This window comes from Vitis riparia, chromosome 14 (genome assembly GCF_004353265.1).
Source record: "Vitis riparia cultivar Riparia Gloire de Montpellier isolate 1030 chromosome 14, EGFV_Vit.rip_1.0, whole genome shotgun sequence".
Classification (NCBI taxonomy): domain Eukaryota; kingdom Viridiplantae; phylum Streptophyta; class Magnoliopsida; order Vitales; family Vitaceae; genus Vitis; species Vitis riparia.
Window position 1 is genome coordinate 2,125,338 of NC_048444.1, and position 16,676 is coordinate 2,142,013.

At 35.7% G+C, this 16,676-nt stretch overlaps 1 protein-coding gene across 2 annotated transcripts; it reads right to left on the reverse strand.

Moving 5' to 3' along the window:
• Positions 1-620: 620 nt before the first annotated feature.
• On the reverse strand, positions 621-15,382 carry LOC117930167 (GPI ethanolamine phosphate transferase 1). Of its 2 annotated transcripts, XM_034850658.1 has the most exons (18): positions 14,836-15,382; positions 14,255-14,446; positions 13,949-14,104; positions 11,792-12,085; positions 10,619-10,836; positions 10,441-10,515; positions 10,197-10,263; positions 9,465-9,790; positions 6,385-6,618; positions 6,099-6,286; positions 5,215-5,356; positions 5,011-5,119; positions 4,120-4,222; positions 3,820-4,009; positions 2,599-2,697; positions 2,454-2,512; positions 1,989-2,094; positions 621-1,040 (listed from the first exon to the last, which is right to left on the reverse strand). In XM_034850658.1, exons 1-18 carry the CDS (start codon positions 15,071-15,073, stop codon positions 876-878), a joined length of 2,961 nt encoding a protein of 986 aa, XP_034706549.1. In that variant the 5' UTR covers positions 15,074-15,382; the 3' UTR covers positions 621-875. The 2 variants fall into 2 exon arrangements, with proteins under 2 accessions (XP_034706549.1, XP_034706550.1); XM_034850659.1 differs by lacking the exon at positions 14,836-15,382 and having other exon boundaries at positions 11,792-12,096; positions 13,944-14,104; positions 14,255-14,380.
• Positions 15,383-16,676: the final 1,294 nt, after the last annotated feature.

Here is a 16,676-nt window from a genome sequence, read left to right on the forward strand (position 1 = left end):
TCATGCCACTTATGTAGGCAAAAGCTTCAATTCTAAGATACTAGTACAAAACACAAAGACAAAATCAATTTCACACACAAAGGGATACGAGTCTTCAACATGGTTCCTTTCATTAGAATGTACTTCATCATCTAGAATGAGTGTAGTCTCTCGTATACGCTTATTGGACCTTAAAAGGTGTAAATGGCGAAATGATTGAACAATTTGAATTCATGCACAAAGGGCTTGTGGCACAAGTTACATTAAGGGACCATGGTGTACAAGAGGACCTTGGTAACAAGGAAGACGTGACACAAAGGATGTGATTTAGATTTAGGCAATTGCCTTGATGCTGGCGTGTATCAAAAGAGTCATGTGCAAAGATAAAGGCATGTGTAGAAAAGAAAAGCCATGCATACAGTAGACAAATGTATCACGACGACACGAAAATATGACTTGATAAATTATTAGAAAGTGTTTCAAATTCGTATTCCTCTTGGTAAAAAAAATATTGTATTGGATGTTCACATATCAAGTAATACCTGCAGTGCGTATTTCTAGTTCTGAGGATCTTAGCTGAAAATCTTGCTCAGCTGAACTTAAGATATCATGACAAATGGTTGATGATTTGCAAATAATGATAACAGGAAATTCCAATCATGGATGAGTCCAATGACCTTTCTATAATTGATCAGGGAAAATCTGGATAATGTCCCATGGGTCCATACCTCTCACAAACAGGCAGTGAGCAGTTATAGGCAGCAAAATTGAAAAATGTAACAGAATGAGAAGCTGATTTCATTTCCATAAAAGCCGATGTAAGAGTATAAAAAATGCTCATCTTTCAGGAAGGAAGGCAATTTGACTTTGGTGCTGAAATCCCAATTTCAAATGACCTACAATGCTTTCCTAGAGGATGGTAGAACAGATCTGGTCTGAATGTCTCTTGTGTATATGTTTGTGAGGGCAAAAAGCAATAGCACAAACACAACTTGTGCGCTAACGATTCCAAAATGGCTGATGCTGTTACCAATTTCCATCCAGCTTCCCGTATTTCGAACCTGTTACCCATCATAATGTTATCAGCAAGCTTTCAGAAACATGTAATAAGATGCATGTGTTCATATTTCCACTCAGCTAACCCCAAACCAACCAGTCAATAATCCTATTGCCAACTATTTGGTGGCAGCTTTAGGAATCAAAGCATGATCCACAAAGGCTAAAGACTCTTTTATGACCCAAACATCCCACTTCCCAAAAAATACGAGAAATAAAAATTACAAGCTTGATTTCTGATATTCACTTGTATTTACAAGAAACTTGGTGGAACAATGTTATAATAGCTGATCTAAACCCACAAAATAAGTGGACGATTTGGTGAGTTTGCACCATAAAAATAGTTGTTTTTTAGATTTCAGTAGGTTTGAGTTGAGATGACCCCAGAGAATGCTACTGGCATTCTTTGGAAACCACAGCCACATGCTAGATTCCCTCAAACTTGAATGAAATCTCTGTTAAAAGGAAAGAGGATTTGTTTGCAAGATTATTTTGGGCCAAAAAAAATTAGAGAAGCACCATTTTGTTTGATGCCATCAAATTCAAAAAGGTGAGCTTGCTTTAAAATTGGAAGAGCCTGTGAGATTTTTGTAGAAGCAAAATGAAATATTTAAAAGAATAGACTTTGCCAAGGAGGAAGTGAATACAAGGCCATATAACATACTCATGCAAAAAAACAAGTGTCAATCAAACACATTTGGGTTTTCACAACAAAAAGAATATGCAGAACAATCACACGTATATAGATACAAAGAATGAAGATTTCACATCTTTTAACCACAATTGTTGAAAACTAGGTCAGTTTATCTATGTGAGCTATAAAATGGAACTGTTGCAAAGCCCTTTTAGTATGATTGGGAAAAGGAACCATGAGACCAAGGTTTCATTCAAATTAAGGAAGAAATAAGAATGCAGAGAAATAAAAGTACCCATGGAGAATACAGTGAACTTACCAGGAAGAAGAAGTGGATAGTCATCACATCTGAAAATAGTATAACGAGGAAATAGCATCCCAACCGTGGAATTTGAATTAGTTTGGTTATTGCACTAAACACGCATCTGCATTCAAATTTACCACATGGAAAATATGAAAACTGCTATTTTTAAATGTCCAAAATAAGAACATAAGCGAATATAACAGCACATAACATGGGCATAAAATACACCCAACATGGGCATAAAATACACCCATGTTAGTGCAGAATCACAAACAATGTAAAATAATGAGAAAAAGAATTGGATCTAATGCAGTTCTCATAATAATATGTAGATTCTATAAGTCAACTTCAAAAATTTGAAATCTATGCCTGAATCAAAATGTCATAACAGATTATGAGTCTTCAAACAGAAGAATAATCTTCAAGATATATAGCTAGCTAATGGCTATGAGATATAATAAACATTGTAATTTCACTTACATGACAAGCATGAATGGTATAAACAACTTGAAAATAAGAAGGGCTGCCATCAGAAATGGCTGCAATCAGAAGTAATAATGTCAGATCAGCACTAGATGTCAAACAAGGACAAAAAATTATCTTCAGAAGTTTAACCTTTACTTACACTGAAGATTGTGATGAACCGATAAACAGAGGAAATCTCAAAACTTGCAATACTTGCAAAGTTACCCGTTCCAAAAAATGCAACATTAAATAAGACCATCTACAGAGGGAAAAAGGCCATTAGAGCTGTATAGATGTCATGACTATGTGAACTTTCAATACAGTTTTAAAATAGTTATTCAACTTATTTACATAATTAGACCTTTACACAAATTTGTCAATGGTGGTGCATATTGTGATTTCAGCAAAATACTGTAGAAAGTCACGAAGAGGCACTTGTGTGTGGAGGTTAAAATGATCATCATAAATGCAATTAATGATGAACCTTTTTTCAGATTGTAAATACAATGCTGGTCCTGAGCCTCAAATCCCCCGAATACTGTAGAAATTCATGAAGAGGCACTTGTTTGTGGAGGTTAAAATGATCATCATAAATGCAATTAATAATGGACTTATATTCAGATTGTAAATACAATGCTGGTCCTGAATCTCAAATCCCCCCCACATAGTTTTAACAGGTGCACTTAAAGCACGCATGGGCCCAAAGTGCAACCACTCCCTAGTTATAGGGCCTTGCTTGCCAAGACATGTGCCTTGTTCAAGAGGCACAACTTATCTACTTTATTTTTCCTTTTTAAACACCTTTATTTTTTAAATTTCTAATTATATATTGAAATTTATAGAATTTTATTACCTCTTTTGCTCAACACTTTTTTAAAATATTTGGAATCTTAAATTTTTTATTGATTGGATTAGATTTTGGATCATATATTAATTTATATGCATCCTAAGTTAGATTTCGCTTCACTCACATGTGCACTTGGTGTTGCACCTTGCGCCTAAACTATAGAAGACTTTTGAGTCTTAGGTGCGCCTTGCACCATTTAAAACTATGATCCCCTCCATCAGTTCAGTTAGTATTTGATGTAAGAAAGCTCTAAAAGAGAAGTTCAAAAACCAAATATGTCAAATAAGAAAATGAACTCTTCTGCTAAAAGAAAAAATGGAAATTGAGATAAAAAATAAAAAATAAAAAAAAAAGAACAGATTTTAAGTCATGGTACAGTAGATATAACTGAGGTGTATGAGCTAAAATCCAGACATAGACCCTAGTACTTCATGCTGGTGTTTTTGTTACTAATCCGATGGGGGGAAAGCATGAACAAGATGAAGTTCATTAACTGATCACAGACTAGAAAAGGGGGAGCAGGATGTGACTTACAAAGATCAATGGGATTCTCACATCAAACAACTGCAAGCATCTATCATCATTGTCAAGGATGACTTTACCCTCCATATTTTTCATGGAAGCAGAGGACATTTTCACCTTACTTAAATAGAGAAGTGTATTTTCAAATAGCATCCATGCCATAAGTACAAGAGCAAGTGCACCATAGAAGACAGCTTCGTATCTGCATGAGTTTTACCAAAAGGATGTCATTTATTTGTATCTGAACATTCTGCATGTCCACTAATTGTTAAACCAGTAATAGCATCACAGTGATCTAGAAATTAGAGATACCCAATTGATAGAAGTAGGAATGTGGGTGCAAAACCAAGAAATATAGAAGTCAGTCGGGACAAGAGGCCACTTGCTGAAAACAAAGGGAGAACCATCGAGAAACCTGACAAACAAATTAACAGGATAAGTTAGACATGTATCCTTATCAAAATCATAAATAGTATAAATAAATAAACAAACATGCAGCCATGACTGTTTCAAGCTGATGAAACTCGGCATTGAATCATACAAGGTTCAAAAAGGAAAGAGTAAACATACAGAAACAATGAGCATCTCTACCCAAAAAAAAAAAAATTAATGCATGTTTGTCAAAATAAAAATCAGCAATGCTTATAAATAACAAAGAAACAGACTAATGATTCAGGTACTTGAATTACATGTGTGTGATTATATTCAATCTAGAAATATGCTATGTTTGTGCAGTTGTAGTGCTATAGGCCTAATGATCAATGTACAAAATGTAGTCAGACAATACATTGTAAGCTTGATATGAAATTTTTCTGAAGATGTAGTTCTCATTTCCATTTTTAGCCTAAATAATTTCTCTTCCAGTATGAAATGCCATTTTTGCAGATAAGGTTTCTTAACAATATTAGTCACTTACAGTGCACTCAATCAATCAAAGCAATGTTCTATCAGTAAGCACATGGTTAACACGAAGAAACGGTATGCTAATTATCAGTGCCAGTTGGTACAGTACAAAAAAAAAAAAAAAAGTTAGTACCATATAAAATGAAATGAACATTTTGAGTATTTTAGTTAATTATTGAAAAAAAAAAAAAAAAGAGGAGAAAGAGAAAAATAAATCATTTGATAATCTAAACTGTATAGGAAAGCCATGAATAGCATTGGTAAAACAAAGCAGAAAAAAGGGATATGCCAAAAGTATACCAGCAATAGACCAGTTAATCAACTGGTGCACTGGAAGCAGTTCTTGCTTTTGAGTTCTGTGAGACGTTGATAATGACACCATCAATGATGACAACCCAACCAAAAGTGCCTAATTTTAATGTAATGAAAATACTAATTTCAGATTGTTTAGTGCAAAAATTTTTAAGATTCTAATATCTGGAGAGTAAAAGACATATTCTGCACCTGTAAGTGGAAGAGCATGGGGAACCGGTGTTTCTGCCTATCATGACTAAGGATGCATAGCCAATATTTATTCCTTTCAGTATGCATATCCAGCATCCTTGCAGCTATTCCTATCATGATAATCATAATTCCACTTGCAATCCTACACAAAAATAATTGTTAACTCACAAGTCATGATCAACTCACACATAACAACCAATTGAACCAATATCCTCAATTGATGCTACAATTTTATAATCCTGTTAATGATATAATAGTGTTATATATAAATAAACTTCAGTTTCAAACTAGGAAGGCCAGATACTCCATGAGAAAGAGGAGGCAAACTAAATGTAGTTTCAAACACAATGTACAATCATCTTTTGCAAATGTAAAGCAATTAACTAATCAGACATTCACCCACAAAGGCACTAACATAGTGTAGCTTAATCCCACACACGTAATTTATATATGAGAGAATTTTAACTTCTCGTCCTATATTTTCCACAGCAATTCAACCATAAAAATAAAAATAAAAATAAAAAAGGACTCACTAAATGGAAGAGGTTCCTTGTCAATGATTGAGCATATGACCTTAACAAATGTTATAATTTTTTGGGGAAAAGGATGAATTTGAGTATTCACACCAGGGAGAGCATTTATTTTAATATCATGAAGTTATTTGATGATATTTCCTCTTCTTATGGCTTTTAAGTAATAAAATTTGGGACAGCCAAACATTTTTTAATTACCCCTTGGCTTCCCTATGTGACAGTTTGAACAATTTGGAACATCACTAACAATTATGGCAATCATGATAACTGTCAGGTCCTATAAAAAGCTTTGACATTTCAAGGGATCAAAATAAGGAATACAGAGGGACAAACTTGAGTGAATTGACTTACACTAGTTGATTATTATCAGGAATTTCTGCTGGCATCAAAGTGAAAACAGACAAAAACCAACATGCAACCCACACAAAAATTGGTATCCCAGATCTCCATGGAATTGATTTAAAAAGAAAAACAGAAGCAACAACTCCCACTACTAGAAAGCACCAAGTGTAGAGCTTCCTCTCAGTGAAGCTGTTCACCTGCACAATGTGCCAATTAAGACAAATTAGGATGCTCAGAAGCCACTTCAACATGGATAATCACAGAACAATTGTTGATAAGTTTGATCCCCACATACCAGGAATTCAAGAATGAATATTGAAACAGCACAAGTTGCAAGGAGTTTAATGATATAATCATATTTACTCCGACGTAAGTGTCGCCATAATCCTTTCAAAAACCAATACTCACTAAATATTTGTGTCCAGAGAAATACTGTCATAGCAGTGTATGCATGGTAAAGGGGAGGAGAGTGCTCCAGGAACAGCAGAAGACAAAGCACTCCAATCAACAGATATCCACAAAGATATACCTGTCATAGATAAGAAGAAATGTAAGAAATATAATGCATAATTAGACACAATGAAATTAGATGATGAATGACACATGATGGAGAGTAAATAGTGGTAGTGAAAAAGAAGCCTGCTACAGAGCTCTGAAAAGATGTGAATGAGCAATGCTTTATAAAATATAATGTATAAATTAACTAAATTAAAACAAATACAATATCTTGGATTTTTTTTATCCTTTTTTTTTCTGAATCAGAAACAAGAAAATATATTGCATTGAATTTCTATTTTTCTTCACTAGAAACAAGATAATACATTACATTAAATCTCATCAAGTTAAAGAAGGATAGGACTCTTTCCAAGATTTACACAAAAATGAAAAAACTGATAAAAAAGGGTCGATATGTCAATATCATTAAAAAAGAGCAAAATAAGCAGCACAACTTATGAAGGAAACCAAAAATACAATCCAAAGCTACAGATCATAGCTCAAGGGGGTAAAGTCCCCAACAAAGAATGCTAAAAGTGTTTGGCCCCTCACTTGGCTAAAAAATCCACTTCTTGGTTAGCAATGTATGGAGCCAAGAAAAAGAACATCTCAAGTGTCTAGTAAAATAAAAAATTTGACAGTTCCACCATCATACTTCCATTCCATAAACTTCTTTTCTTTAGACTAAAATGAAAAATGGCGTAGTCACCAACAACCCACAAATCTGAAGAATAAAAGCTTTAGGCTGCAATAAACCCCACTAACAGAGGTTGTATATCTGCCTCAATAGCAGTAGCAATACCAATATATGCTCTCCACTGGTTTAGAAAGTGCTTTGAGTACCACACAATTATCTTCTAACATTCCTCCAATCCCAAGCTGTCATCAGTTAAACTGTCATAGGTTTCCCAAGGAACAACCATCGAAATTAAATTCTATAGAGCTCACTGGAGGTGGAAACCACTCAGGTTGAGTCATTGCCTAACTTCTTGGTTCTACAAATGTGATACCAATCCGATGATAACAAGGGCATACTAGCAAAGGCATCAGTGGTAGAAGTATACCAATAAGTCAAGTCCTGAAGAGTTCCCGGTAGATCTTCACTTGTCTTAAAATATCCCAACCTTTCTCTCTTGCCAAATAGTCCAAATCACAGTGAGGCTAGCCACATACCAGGAACTCAACCCCTCAAAAGATCTTCAAAACCCCTTAAGGAAATTACCATCATCTCTATCACACTTTTGGGAGAAGCCAAATCAATCCTAGCAAGTTTGAACAGCTTATGCAATAGTCCTGAGAAATGCCAAAAAAAGGGTCAACTGTTTCTCCCCTCTTCAACCAGATAATGCACCAATCAGGGTAAAGGGCTTTGAAAGGCCTCCTCTTTTGAAGCACGCTATTGGAATTAACTTTCTTATTTGTTACAAGCCATGCCAAGGCTCAGCTCTACAAGAGGCTTCAGAGTTCCAAATGAAATTTAGTAGAAGGAAAATGACCATATTAACAGAAGTAGACAAAGCTTTAAAAAGGAAACTAACCAGGAATATGCCTAAGGAACCCAAAGATCAAACTCTCACATCTCAAAAAGAAGGCAAAAGATAAACAAGGAAGAGTGAGGATATGGGACATGCAAGCTCCCCAAATTCTTGATTAGAGATGTTGAAAGAAACTCCAGTTCTCGCTCCTTGTATGTTAGTTTTTCATTTTTTTCTTTTTTCTTTTTTCTTTTTTGACCAAGTGGCGTGTAACACTAGTTGTAAAAATTGTTAAAGAAGAAATCTAACTACTTATAACCTGTTTTGATCATAAGTGTCATCAACATGTTTGGAACATTTGTCATTTGCCAAGTAAAATTTATGTGGTATTCCTCATCCATCAACCCATACATAACAGAGGGGGAAGACAGATACCCACCACAAAGAAGCAAATAAGGCACAAATAGAACAACCAACAAACAGAAAAATAGATCAGCAAGGCTGACATATAAAGTGCAAGATGGCATGCTTTAATGGTTATATAGCATTAGCTAGCCCAGTTGGAATAGAAAAAAAAAACGCGCATAGTGGGGGGGCACATAATCAGCCAGGAGAACTTCTGTTTAGAGTTCAAACAGATGCATTAGGCAGCAAATATATAATCAGGGGGACTTTTGATTAGAGTTTAGAGTCCAGCAACTCAAACTAATTCTTTCTTTTGTTTCCTATTTCCTTTCTTTTTAAAAAATGTTTTTACTAACCATATTAGTTATTGCATTTTACCGCAAGTTAGACTAACATAAACATTACTTGCTTGGATTGTTTCTCAATTGAATGTTCTCTGATGACATGCTTACTCCTTTTCAAAAAGGTTCAGACATGATTGCAACACAAGGAGAAGGAAATAAACTACCAACCAATTCCCACAAGAATCCACAAGTAGCTACATTCTTAATTAACTCCTATTTGTATCTCATTTTTACATTGCTATAAATTCACAATGCAAATGAAAAGAGAGTATTGAAAAATACAAAGGAGGCATTAACTTCAGGTTTCCACAGAACTCAAAGCACCTGGCAACAAGGGCTTCAAACTTCATATGTTTGGACAAATGTTTCTTAATTAACTCCTATTATATCTCAGTTTTCAAGAGATACACGTTCAAAATGCAAATAAATAGGAAGTATTGAAAAATACAAAAGAGGCCTGAACTTCATGCATTCACAGCACCAGGCCACCACAATTGGGGAGATGGGGGGGTGGCATTCAAATTTCATATATTTAACATGTCTTATCTCACTCTCCCTCTTCATTTCTTTCTTTCTTTCTTTCTTTTGGTTTCCTGCTCTTTTTCTTATTTTTGGACAAATGTAATTTCAAGAGTTTAAGTTGATATGAACATTACCTTTCCAGTGTAATTTCTTAGATGAACTGCTTGCTCCTTTCTGAACATATTTTCTGGCAAGGAGGTATAATTTTGTAGCACATGGAGAACAAGATATACCATCCATCCAATGTAACCAAGGGTAACTACAGTCATCAGCATCAACCAATCGTAAGTTTGGAAATAATGAAGCCCCTCCAGTGCCAAACTTTTGAGATTTTGAGCTACTCTCATTGCAGCATCATAGTCTTTAACAGATATCAGATCTTCAATTTGATCCAATACTGAGGAATAATGAGCCAGGGGCTTGAAAGGCTTGAAATTTAACGAATTTGACTGCTTTATTTCTGAGCTTGTCAAGAAAATTAACAGAAAATAGCAAAGTTATTCCCTGCTTCTTGCCCTCCTATTCCCCATATCTCCAGAAGGTTTAAAATAATAAATGATGAAGAAATTCTTAGACAGATGTAACTAATGAATAACAGCCTTTTTATGTAATGGGCAAATGAATAACAGGATCGAAGTAATAAATGATAGACAAAATAAAAGCATGAAAAAATAATATGTACCCATTGAAATTTTGAAAACAGAACAACTATGTTACATTTTCAGAGAGCAAGGAAAAGTAATTCAATAAATTTAGAGAGATGCAGAAGAAAGTCAATAATCTTCTACAGAAAGCAATGGGGAAAAAGGGAAGCAATGCTTAACGCCCACAAAACTAAGAAATAGTTTGATATATAAAGAGGATACTTGACTTGCGAAGGAACTGGTTGAGAACTTGCTTTGTATTAGCAAGCACAGCTTCAACTTCATCTGCCTGGACATAAAAAATAAAACAAAATAGATGTCATATTTTCACTCATTCATTCTCAATCTGGAACAACTCAATTCATAAAATGGAAAACAAAACAAAATGCATTCCAATATCCATGACAAAACATGCAATCCTTCATTAAAACTAAGAAGTGAACTACTGATCAAGGGTTGAACTCACCTCTCTCATGTTAATGTAGCCGAGGGGTAAATTGCCAACAGAGTTAACAGGACATGGAGAACCAAGAAGTGTTGACTGCCAAAAGTCAATAAGCACACCAGAAAAATAAAATAAAAAAGGTTTTTAAGTAAATAATTAAGCTTCAAAGAAGAAACCTGAGAAAGACAAACTGTACAACCATTAGTGGTGCAATATCAGCTTGATTAACATCCACCCTTTCCAAGTCATTCAGATCCCATTCTATAGGTGTCGGTGTGTCATGCATATGTTCATCCACAAAACGAAAACCACAATCAGAATGGTTGCTTTCAGACATTGGTCTAGGATGTTTAACGCCTGCTCCCCAAACAACAAGGGGTGTATCAGTGTTTGAAGGATGCCCATCTCCATGACTTCCTATCAGCAAAAGCATAATAATTTGAATCTCTCAGTTGCAAAATCCACTGGATAAAATGAACCATTGAGAAGAAAGAGATATTTAAGAGTATCAAATAAACTCAAGAGAAACCAAATTAAACAGTATCTTAAGTAAATAGACAGCAAATATCATATTTCATGTCTGAGCAGATCATGTTAGTAGCATTCAAATCTAAGGAACTAATGCTTCAAAGTTTGAACACTACTCTAGCCATTGAGGAACTGGCAAGGTTGGTCAAAATGGTTAACCAGGTGGGTCAACTGTTCCAATGGGATAATGTCATATTAAATGCCTAATTCAGCCACCCAACAAGAAGTTTCTTCTTCATTTATTTTTTCAGTAACACACAAGCACTTTTTGCTCCAAGGTAGTATAGATTCATGGATTCAAGTAGATTACCAAAACCTTTGAGCTCAACCAATTATATTGCTATAAGTTAAGTGATTCCTTTTATTCACTTCTTTTTGTTCCACTTTTCTGGAAGGGTAGTCATGGCGGTGGATGTGAGGTCGGTGCTTGGATTATGTGAAACTTTTGAGGCTCGAACAATTCAATTGCCATCCAGCTAAATTAACTAGTTAAGGAGATCACCATGGACATGTGTAGGTGGACTAAATTCCTTAGATGATTCAAGTAAAGAATCAGGCTTGTTTAGCTTGCTTCCCTACCATCTATAGAATGTTGTCTGGTCAAAAAAAGCAAAAATTGCTCAATAAACATAATGCATCATCAAATGTTGTCTGGTCAAAAAAGCAAAAATTGCTCAATAAACATAATGAATCATCAAATGCTATGGAGTGCTTGTGACCACTATTCATGCATTCAACAACATTCAAGCTTTGAGCAGGTTACACAAGACAAAAACCTGAATGAGAGCAATGAAACAAAAGAAATTCAAGTTCCACTAATATACATATTCTAAAAGCTTCATACCTTTGTCACTCATTCCATGATCAGCAGTAAAAATAAATGCTGTCTGATTGTCCTTGAAAAAGTCTTCAACAAGATTATAAACATTTTCAGCAATACGATCAACAACCTTAACATTATTAAGGTAGATAGATGAATAGGGCCGATGTGCATGACCATTCGAATCACAACCAAGTAGATGCAGGAATATGACGAGGTTATCCTGTAGAAGTAACTGCTTCAATTTTGGATCTTTATTGGAGCTATTCAGAAGGCTCTGGAATTGATCAAAGGACCACTCATCCAAAAAGGATGCATCTGCATTAACACTATTAAATCAGGAAAGCATTGATTCAAGTGAGAACTACAGAGGTTGATATATAAAAACAAAAAAACTTGGTGCCCACAATATTATTAGAAAATTTTTACTTCAGGAAAATTAAATTTCCAGTAAGAACTTTAGCACTACGTTACAACTGATGGGAGGAAAAAGTTCAGTAAAAGTCTATAATTCCGACTTCAGACAGATATACAGAATGCCAACAAGCACAGATGAGATGTTGAAAACTGAGAAAACACACCTTAGTTTTTAGGATAGAAAAGTATGATGTTGACATGGGTGAGAAGTACCCAAGATTACACATTTTTTATTCTTTAAGAAAGACATAAAAGAAATACAGAACTTTTTATCAACAGGGAAGAAGGATATAACAAACGAGGGTGAGAAGTATTTAAAACATCAATAAAAATAAGGCATCCCAATTTATAAGACCACCATCCAGATTGGGAGACATGATATTATATTATTTGCATATATAGATAATGACAGTTGCACCAACCATAGAGCTCTAATTATATACTTAAGGTTTTGTTACTCAAAGAGAGATCCATAAACTGAAAGACTACGCCACGAAGAGAGAGAGAGAGAGAGAGCCATTCATTACACAAAAAAAATTAAGCTATAACATCTTTATTTAGCAACTATACAAATGAATTTGCGAAAAACATTTGTGGGTGTCTAGTAGAATTGAAAATTACACCATTAACATATTACTTATAGCCAATAGGCCATTGACCATAGTAGGTAGTAATAAGTCATTTTTTATTTCTTTTTTATCACACATCGACACACATAAATGCATATGCAGAAAAATTTAAGTGCCACATTTGGCTTAGTCTAAAAAAAATTAAACTAGACAAACAACACAATTTTACTCTTTTATGTAGTTCAAAATTAAACTCCATTCAACTTTAAAGTCAGCCCAATTGGCTTAGAACTCATTTACTTATACAGACACCAATAAAAGAAGCTATACTATTTTTCACCCTATAATGAAGACTAAAAAAATTATGTGAAACACATGAAAAATAGAAAAAGGGGCAATTCGCAGAGCACTTTGGAACTCAAACATGTGAACTAAGACCATGATCTAATTTATAAATAATTAATTAGCAGACTCCAACTCCAGTAAGTTAGATTGAAAGTAAGCTGCTGCTGAGTCAATAAAAAAATTGACAGGGACAAATTACTTTGATCAAGTTTAAGATAACTTATTGAATTTGAAAACAATGCTTGTTTTGAATAGTTTTAGGTTTAGTGGCAACAGTTTCTGATATCAAGATAAGAAATTAGAAATATAAATCATCACAGCCATTTCCAGGGAACCTCAAGCATGTTCAGCAGGTTTCCTCAGTGTTATCAAGGATAGCCACCAGGCATCCAATAGTAGCCATCAGGCATATCACCCCTAATGTTATTTGACAATGCATTTTCAATTAAAATTATATTATCAAGATGTCAATGCAGGCATGGATCAGAATGATGAGACACCACAGAGTAGTTTACTAAACAGGGAGTTCATACATTAGCCAAAACCTAATGAAATGATTGATGTTAAGACAAGCATAACAAGTGGAAAATATGAGGGATGCACATGGTCATCATGCATCCAATCTAGTCAATGAAAAAAAAAAGCATACAAAAAAGTTAAAGCAAAATGTAAATATGATGAGAATGAAAGAGCTTTTAGACGAGACAGTTAAATCATAACAGTTTCTATCGAACTTCCTTCTGTTTTGGAAGAACAGGAAATAGGGCTTCTAACATCCAATTTAAATATCCATAATGGAGAATAAGTTTCTATAACCGGAATAACTAGTGTTAAAAGAATAGTACCAGACCAGTAGCAAAGTCTTCAAACTCATGAGGATATGAATTCCAGGTACTGTGTGGCAGGGCACTGCAAAATATTGGAACAATATCTGGACTACCGAAAGCAAATGTATGCCGGCTTCGGTTAAACACAGAATCGAACTCAACTGGATTAGCTTTCCATCCTGCAACAGAATTTATCTTTGGTAAACAGAATCCAACAGCATAAAATCATGCCTTCTACAAGTTATAAGAATTACTTCCAGGAAGAATAGCAGTAAAAGACTGAACCAGAGAGTTTTTCTTAAGTTGGTAAAAGAAGACAGAAAAAACACCTTTTGTAACTGCACTAGGATCCTCATAGAAACCAGCTATTATAGCAACATGTCCAGGCCTTGACTCTGTTGGAGGACGAGCATGAGACACACCCCACCGACCTTGCTCCTTAATTATGCTCCTCAGAAAAGGTGCTCTGTAATTTCCATCAGAGTCTGGCTCAAAAAACTTGTCAGCCCGTAACCCATCCGCTGCATTTACATTCCAATTTCAAAATTTTAAGAAACTCAGGGTTGAAAAACATTCCATCAACAATAATATACAGAAAAATTAGTTCAATTTTCTAACAAAGAACCTATCGGATTTCAGCCAACGAAGAAATGCTAAAGTGGTTGCAGTGGAAATCACAGAACCAGGTGTTCAGTTTTAATAAACCACAATGATTCAATGCAACAAATACCCAAAAAATAAATAAATAAATAAAGATCCTTTAGAATGCTCGAAGCAACCAATTAGTCCCTACTATCAAATAAACAACCAGCAATACAAAACTAAACGGACCCACTTTACATCCAATGCCAATAACTCGTGAAATTTGCTGGATCAAATCAGCGAATAGATGGTGCTCTAGAGACCGTACCAACCAAAAGCACGAGACGCTTGGCGGGAGCCTTGAAGCGAGGAGTGACCGGGTCCATGCCATGGACGATTGGGGTCTTGAAGTAGATATCGAAGATACTGAGCATGTAAACTGCGTGTAGAACCACCCCAAGAACCACAAGCCATCTCTCTCTCCTCTTCAACCACCTTCTCTTTCCGCTTGTAGCTGCTTTGATTTGCTCAACATCTCCGAACCCCAAGATCCCATCTCCACCCATTCTGTGACTCCGCTCTCGCTATGCTCTCTTCTTTTCTTTAGGCTGAGACGTGGAAATTGAGAAAACCCCACCTGAAAATAACTAAAAACCACCTCTAATTTTCGAAGCCAGACACCAGCCAACGGATCACTCTAGTCCCAAATCACTAATGAAAGCAGCCTGGTTTGGCTGGCATAAACGAGAGGATCCTTGTTCTGAGATTGGCACCGTGGCCCTTGACCAATGTGGCTCGAAGGCTTTGGTTCCAAAGAGTCCTTTTGTTTTTGTTGGGGGTGGGGGGTCACCTGCCAAGCCAAATGTTAACCAATGCGGCAGCACCCAGCTCATGTAATGACAGGCCCATTTCCAGCAAAAAGTGATGGGCTGGCTCTATTTTTCCACTGGCTGACCTCTTCAACTATTTGTCCAAAAACATATCATATATATAATTTGGTTCCAATGTTTTTATATTTCACTTGCGTCCCATTTTGTTTGTATGTTGCTTGATGTTTGATTTGTTTGTAATTGTACCCTAACCACAAATTTCATCATGAATTTTTAAGGATCCAGACTGCAAGTTCTGTTGATACTGAATCAGTGCCCTAACATTTTCCAAGATAGAAATAGATCGGAGATGATATTTCATTCAATCAAGGGTTGGTACACAATAGGACAGGCATTACAACATTGTAGTGAATCAAGGGGGAGGACTTGATACAAGTGCATTATTCATAATTTTGTGATAGATTGTGAGCTCAATAACATCTCCAGTCACAGAAACATGGAGCAGAAAATACTGAAAGAAGCACACCAGAACAAGTAGAGGTGAATGGGGGAGCTCAAGCCACAGATTTAAAGAAAATAAAGGAAATAGCAACACCCACGAATCCCATCAGCATTGCCTGGAAAGATGCAAGTGGATTTGGCGCCTGAGATGGGGAGTTGGGGGCAGGTGCTTCAAGTGCAGCCACGGCCAATACCGATAAAACAAACCAAATTGAGAAAATGACAGCATACTTTTGGAAAGCCATAGTTTCTGATCTCTTTGTGAAAGCAACTAGGTGGTTGGCAGCCTGCTATATCATCATGTCCCGGTATCCCTCCCATATATATAGGCAGAGATACATGTAGGAATATACTCATGGCCGTTCGATACGGGCATTGATATCTACGCTTGGTGTCTTGTCTTTTTGGATAGTCACTGTCATTCATAGCTACAATTTAATGTGCAGGCATGGAAGCAATTCCAAAGATTCTTGAGGCATCTTTGTCGTTTGCTTCATGATGGTGGTGCAGGACAAGCCAAAGCTGCATAGTGAACCTGCTCCATCGATTCCAGCTGTTAGATTGACACACCATGGTAACTTCTTCCTTTATAGTTTATTCTTCCAACCTACTCCTCATTGCTGGTCCCGAGTTGTAAATAGGTTAACAGGAACAGCCAAATTATCCTTTGGTCGGTCCCTGGTGGAACTCATTATCAGCCACTTTCAAAACCCTAAACAATTAACCAAGTCGGTCATCACAGCTCCAACTTGTTCGTTATCAATGATGAAAGAATTTATATGATCACACTGGAAATGTAGGGACATTGTGGCAGACTTCTCCAATCATACTGCAATGT

Excerpts from the sequence above, each read along its gene's own strand:
- LOC117930167 (XM_034850658.1), bottom strand. The coding sequence starts at position 15,073 with ATGGGTGGAGATGGGATCTTGGGGTTCGGAGATGTTGAGCAAATCAAA. Across the intron at positions 10,837-11,791 it reads TCATGGAATGAGTGACAAAG|GAAGTCATGGAGATGGGCAT; the intron begins GTATGAAGCTTT and ends TTTTGCTGATAG. Across the intron at positions 4,223-5,010 it reads GATTAACTGGTCTATTGCTG|GTTTCTCGATGGTTCTCCCT; the intron begins GTATACTTTTGG and ends TTTGTTTGTCAG.